Here is a 6797-nt window from a genome sequence, read left to right as displayed (position 1 = left end):
AAGTTTCAATCAATGTATAAATATATATATATATATTTACAGTATATATTTGGTGCCTGACCAGCTCCAGCCACTCTGACACCTACGCAACCTGAAGAGACTTCCTGTTCACCTTCTCAGCCTTCTCTAACTGATTAAATCCTCAACATTGTAGTCATTGGCCACACACTCTGCCCTCCTTGAGGTCGACATCATCACATGTAGAGATTGGGCATTTATTAGCTTCAGATGTTTGGATAGCATCGCAAGTTGTGTTTCAATGAATTGTCTTGGAAGGAGATGAGTGGCACCAGCAGCACAAGACTGAATCCCAGTCAGAAGTTACTGCAGGTGAACGAACCAAAGCGGTATGGATCTACACTGTTGCTGGAGGAAAAGTGTGAGCAGTCTTTTTTCCTCTTTTACTACTACAGGATGGAGGACGAGGCGGTGCTGGACCGCGGTGCGTCCTTACTGTAGCACAAGTGTGACAAGGAGGAAGTCGAGGGTAAGTTTTCATCTTCTTGACTCTAATCAGATCCAGCTTTAAAAATATAATAATATAGCAATGACTTCTTCTTCTTCTATACATTGTCAATAAAAATACTTTCCTTGTACGGCACATAAATACATTCCTATTTAATGACCTTGAACGAGAGAGCTGTGGAACACAACATTTGTGATCCTGTGTTTACCTCACTAATCTCCACAAAGACCTGCAGACTCGGCAGACAAATAATTATTTTTCTGTAACATTCTGTTGTTTTTCATATACAAAGTGCAGCTAATAAAGCGAGCAATCTTACATTCTGCTGCTATCCAACACTAAGACTACTGGATCAAACGTTTCTTTAGCACCCCCTTTTTGTAGAGAGTATTGTCCAGCTCTGCCCCATATCAAACCTGCTCTGAAACTGATTTTAAACACTTGAATGAAGAAACTCATCCTCTATGGGACAGACAGAAAATATAAATAATTCACAACAATAATTGAGTCCCTTATATAAACTAAAATAGGGACATTCAAAGTGTGAGTGTTCGCCACATGGGGGGCACCATTAGGTATATGGTTTCACTAAAACCACATACTGCCCCCTGCCCACCCGATGTGAGTGCTACAATGATTTTATAGCACTCAATATGGCATCTCGCTATAATGTCAGATTTTTTATTAGATTATGAGTTATTACGAGTTAGGATTATGCAGCACGACCCTTTAAGACTCAGAGTCAGCAGAAAATAATTTTCTCTGCAGTGTCCTTCATGCTGATAGTCAACATTTTGTCAGGTGTGACTTCACTTTGAACTCTGCCCTGTTAAACTCCCTCAGTGTAACTAACATGTCAACCGTCTCTGCATGTGTCCCAGTCTTCCAGATGTGTCTCCCTCTGTACTGTCCACATCTTTAAAAACAACTAACAACAAATACCCCTCCCAATTCACTTTCTTAATTAGTCAATAAAACTTCAGCCTGTGTAGTATTAGCATGCTAATAGTGTAGCATGGTGTGTTGCCATTCTTCCCACTGGGCTTGCCCCAGTGCAGAAGTTACTGTGGTAACTTGTGGTGGCGATGCATCTCCTTAGAAATCCTGCGAGGGAAACAAACTTCCCAACAAATAGAAGCATCTGATTTTATTGAGAGTGTTTTAAGCAGCACCAAGAGGAAGTCCTTTAACAAAGCTTTGGCAGCGTGCAAATCTTCCTTTGCCCAGGTCTGCTTTACTGCTCATTTGTCACCTGGGATGGCACCGTGATCTTAATCTCTTTCTGTCCATCTTAGTCTACAGACTTCTCTATTGTTGCTCCAGCTATCTGTCTCCTACATCTTATTCTTTAGTGGAGCTGCAGAGAGTTTAAAGTTTCATTGCCATAAAGTTGGTGCTGCTCCAGCTTTTTTTGTTGTTGTTGACATTCAGATAAATTTGCACCACTGATGCTGGAGTGTAATTTACCTAGATAACGTGATGTTTTAGGAAAGAAAAACCTGAAACTAACTAGCTACTGTTTAACATTTTTTAAATTCATCGTTTTTTTCAGAGTAGATTTTGTGTTTTCATGTTATTGCATAAACATGAAAAACAGGTGGCAGACTTGTTGAAGCAAAAGCTGAATGAGGAGTGCCCGGTGATGCTGGTGTGTGTGTATTAATTAGTGATAGTCCTACTATTTAATATTTCCTCCTTAATATTTTTCCATTGTGTTTTTCATTCCTCCTCACGTTTTAATCTGTCTTTCCTGAAAGGGGAGCTGACACTGAAAAAAACACCTGGTCAATTATCGGACCTGTCGTTCATTGTACTATATATAATCATAATACAGGTGATAGCTTCAAAATAACATAGATATGTGTCTTACTATGGTAAATATCCACCCACCATCCATCCATCCATGTATTATCTGCATAATCCATATATGGAGGTTGAAACACAGACATTAACTGAAACAAGCAATTTGAAAAAACTGGGGTCTAAAAATAAATTGATTGGTCAAAATTAAAAAGAAAAATCCTCCAGCTAAAATCACGTAAACAGTTGGATTCAGGTGTCAGATGGTGTCAGACAGCACACTGTAAATTCACACATTACACATTATTTTGTTTTAAAAGCCATTGTCTTTCAGATCTGTTTGGATCTCCCTCCTATCTGATGCCAGTCACACTGAAAAAATCCATCCAAAAGCCATTGTGGTACAAGTGAATAATAACTGCTATTGTGCCTGGCTCAGTGGTTCTCGGCCTGCTCCGATAAAACTAAGGCCACAAAAACATTTCAGCTGTTTAAATAAGGTGGACAGTGTAGTGTATTATGTTTTAAATACTGTAGTCATACAAATATTAAATATAATATAATCCTGCATGGAGCCAATGAAAAGAGGCTGAAGAGTCACATGTACGTAGCTCAGGAGTCACAGGTTGCAGACATCTGGTCATTTATTTTGTTAAACGGAGTTTGCATGTTTTCTGTGTGTTGATCACCCTGGCTACTACAGTACACACACAGGTGGTTCACGCTAAACCGACCATAGGTGTGAATGGGACTGTGAGCGGTTTTGCGTCTCCATATGTGGCCCTCGCTGATGTCAGTCAGGGCGGGCTGTAGTTATCCCTGTGACCTTCATAGGATTCAGGGGAACTGGCCTTCATCCCAGCTGGCTCTTGGTAAAAGGCAGGCACATTGTGGATCGTTTTGGTCGCCTATCTTAAATGTGCTGAATCAACCTAAGCACCAGACAAATCACCAGCATATGTTGGATGCTGGCGTGAAGTCTGTGTCATTAGAGCAAAGTTTGGTCTCGTTGTTTAACCCTCAAACAAACGACTACATGTAAAACCACACATCGCTTTGTTGGTATGGTTCCAGCATGAGTAAGGATGCAGACATGCAGGTAGTCGTGGCGTCTTCACTGCTACATGCTACTCTATCTGTTCAAATATTTGTATGTATTTGTATGTATGTAATATAATATGTTTTGTCAGTGTACAGAAACCTCTAGCCCTCCTCTGTTACACCGTCTTGGATCAGTTCTGTGCCATGTGAGAAACTCAGATGATGGGATAAATGTTGTAACTGTTTTTGTATCATTTTCGGGGCAACTATAACAACTGATAGGAAATATAGAATTTTACTCATCTCTATACATCATACTTTACGAACTGTAGTTTTAAAATACGCTGATTCAAGGTAAGTAAAATTAAAAGCCAATTGTGACTGTCTGTTTCTATGCACATTCATGAAGTATGCAATGGATTCATTCGTAGTAGTTGAAGGTATTGAGGTAAATCAAAGAGTTAAGAGCTCTGCTGTCAGTGATGTGAAGCTCATCTGCTCTTTTTTGTTATACAGGTCACCACACCATTTACATCGGCGTGCGTGTGCCAAAAAGCTATCGACGTCGGAGGCGTCAACATCGAAGAACAGGTCACAAGGACAAAAAGGAGAGGTTCACAGAGAGCACCTCTGACAAGTCGGACACAGAAAACGCAGATGAGGCCAGCACCAGCATTCTCAAACCTCTCAGTAAGTTCTTTATGTCTGACTTTATATCAACAATGATCATATCATCCAAAAATAGTTACATCGAGGGCAACTGAACGGAGTAGGTTTCTTGAAGAAGTTTCACCTCTCAGGGTAGAAGACCCCACAGTACTCGTGTCCTATGGATGTTGGAAAAGTAGACTTTGATGTTTGCTGAGCGATCACCCGGTTTTGACGCAGCCAAGTAATTGTTGGTCGGCGTGAAACCATGTTCTTGGTGTGGCTGTGACGTGAGATGTGCCTTAAAGTACAGCTGCTGTATTCTGCCAAACTCTGCTCACTCCAGAGTAAGTAAAGTTCAATAGCGGGTTAAATTAAATCCTTAGGGATGTAATTAAAAAAATCATAGAAAGACTTTTATGACAGTATCAGTTACAAAATACACAAATTTACACTGACTAATTCATATTTTATTATTGTTCAAATGCTCTGTTAAAGCTCTGTGTCTGTTGGAAAAATAAAAACAGGAGGGTGAATTAGATAAATTATGTTGTAGTTAATATTTCATTGCATTTTTATCAGATAGTAACTAACGGAATATCATTCACCCTCAGTGTTGCTCTGCATTCAACTAAATCCTGACTGCTGCCTGTGTGCTGGTCGTGCGCAGAGTCACAAAAAATAAAAACAAACAGTTCCTGAGTCCCAGTCTTTCCTGACTTTAAATGAGGTGACACTGGGTTACATTTACCCCACGTGTACATTCATAAACAATAAGAGTGCCACTCCATCCCATGTCAGTGTTTACTGTGCAGATTATATTCAGAAAGGTCAGAGGGGATGGGAGGTATTTGTGTAGGATGGATGTCTAGAGAGGGACTAAACAGGCCTTCAGTGGCAGTCACACCAAGGTTCTCTACTGGGCAGCGGGTATTCTTCCTCTGTCCCCTATCCCATGAGCCTCTGCTGCTGGGACAAAGTCTTCTTTGTGTGCCCGTAGCTCTTGGCCAGAGCACACACAGCTCTGAAATGGTGTTTGAACAATGGGATTTTCATTTCTAGACCCTCTTTTTGTGCCTGCTCTCACCCCTCTTTGCTTTCACTTGGTCCTGAGTCTCAGCCCTACCTACCCACTCTCCCACCTTTTCTCTTAGCAACGACTCCAATGGGACAGTGTTGCATTGACACCAAACTGTGCTTGGTTTCAGGATTTACAAATGACCAAGGCTAAGAGATGTTTTTTTGGAAGAATTTTGAGTAAACACAACTTTTATGATCCACAGTGTAGGGCAGTTTTCACCTGTGTTACAAAATTGAAGTGAAGAACTAAAAAACAAATATGTTTATATCATAAACTAAATGTAAAATATTTTTTTTAAAATAAATTGTTTAAAACCAAATTAGGCAAAACGTGAGCGTTGTGGATCATTTCAGCTCGTTCCACTCCGAGCTGCTGAGAACATTCATTCATTCTCCCACTGCACAGCTGTGCTCAGCACATCCATAAGAATGTTCCCTCTGCTTCACTACAGTGTGCAGTCATTGCTGTCTGTCTGGTTATAAAATTTTAAATTAGTTGTTTGTGTTTCAATGATGTGTTCATACCAAAATCAAACTTCAAAATCCACCTGCTAAAGCTTATGGCAGTGATTATTAACTGGTGGCCCGCGGGCTTAATCTGTTCACTTTTATTATTAGTTTATTATTTATTGTCACTCAACGTATTTTCTTCGAAGCTGGCAAACAAATTAACAGCTTTACTGCCATCTAATGGACTGGAGTGTGCATCAGTGTTACAGACGTGCCAGAAATAAGGAAACTAAGAAAAATGTTGTTTAATGCGTTGTTTTTATGACTGGTAACATTTCTTTAACTTATAAGAAGAAAGAAATAAAGTGAATTATTTGTCATTGTGAACCTAAAACCTTCCGGACCCAAGTCCGCTTCCTTAACCACCAAGTCACCACTGTCCCCCCCAATATGAATTGTATTCAAATATTCTATGGTTAGGTTATGTAGGAACACGTTTAAGGCAGGTTTTCTGTATGAACCTTAGAAATGGCCGCTCCGACCCTGGACTTACAATGCAGTGCTGTCTGTATTGGGTAGAACGTTGGTATTAAAAGCTTTGTTTTATTGCTTACGGTAATCAAGGAAAATCACTGAGTATCAACTGAATGTGTGGAACACATTAATTTCTTCACATAAACTGTTATTAAACAGATTTTGGAAAACAAAGATGGTTGCTTGTGGAGGTACACTTTTGTGCATGTGTGCGTGTGTGTGAGGGGAGACAGTTTATCTCCCACCTAGTAATCTTACAGCCTCTCATCTGGCTTCTACAAAGTCTACAATGTACACAAAATACCATAAGTATTTAAAACCATGTGAAAAGCTAAGAAATATAAAAACACACCACAATGTGAAGATGAATGAGAGCAAAAAAGACTTGAGCTCTTTCACGTGACAAATGAAACGAATCTGCGAGAACGAGGCGAAAGATTCGTTCACAGCAAATGATTAGTTCACGGCGAAAGATTAGTTCACGGCGAAAGATTTGTTCACACCAAAAGAATAGTTCACGGCGAAAGATTACTTCACAGAGAATGATTTGTTCACAACAAAAGATTAGTTCACAGCAAAAGATTAGTTCACGGCGAAAGATTAGTTCACAGAGAATGATTAATTCACGGCGAAAGATAAGTTCACAGCGAAAGATTAGTTCACAGAGAATGATTCGTTTGCAATGAATGATTAGTTCACAGTGAAAGATTAGTTTGCAGAGTAATTAGATGTGAACTAATCTTTCACTACGATCTAATTACTCTGCAAACTAATCTTT

The 6797-nt window shown here is 39.7% G+C and overlaps 1 protein-coding gene across 1 annotated transcript in view; it reads left to right on the top strand.

Moving 5' to 3' along the window:
* The first annotated feature begins 279 nt into the window (after positions 1–279).
* Positions 280–6797, top strand: part of LOC103397009 (electrogenic sodium bicarbonate cotransporter 1-like) — a 21880-nt gene continuing 15362 nt past the window's right edge. Inside the window, 4 exon segments of the mRNA XM_025052927.1 lie at positions 280–442; positions 3824–3997; positions 6179–6210; positions 6493–6532. Coding sequence (XP_024908695.1) covers positions 280–442; positions 3824–3997; positions 6179–6210; positions 6493–6532 — 409 coding nt within the window.

This window comes from Cynoglossus semilaevis, chromosome W (assembly GCF_000523025.1).
Source record: "Cynoglossus semilaevis isolate Cse_v1.0 chromosome W, Cse_v1.0, whole genome shotgun sequence".
Lineage (NCBI taxonomy): Eukaryota > Metazoa > Chordata > Actinopteri > Pleuronectiformes > Cynoglossidae > Cynoglossus > Cynoglossus semilaevis.
The sequence above is the reverse complement of the archived record's forward strand: the minus strand, read 5'-3'. Positions and strand labels throughout refer to the sequence as shown.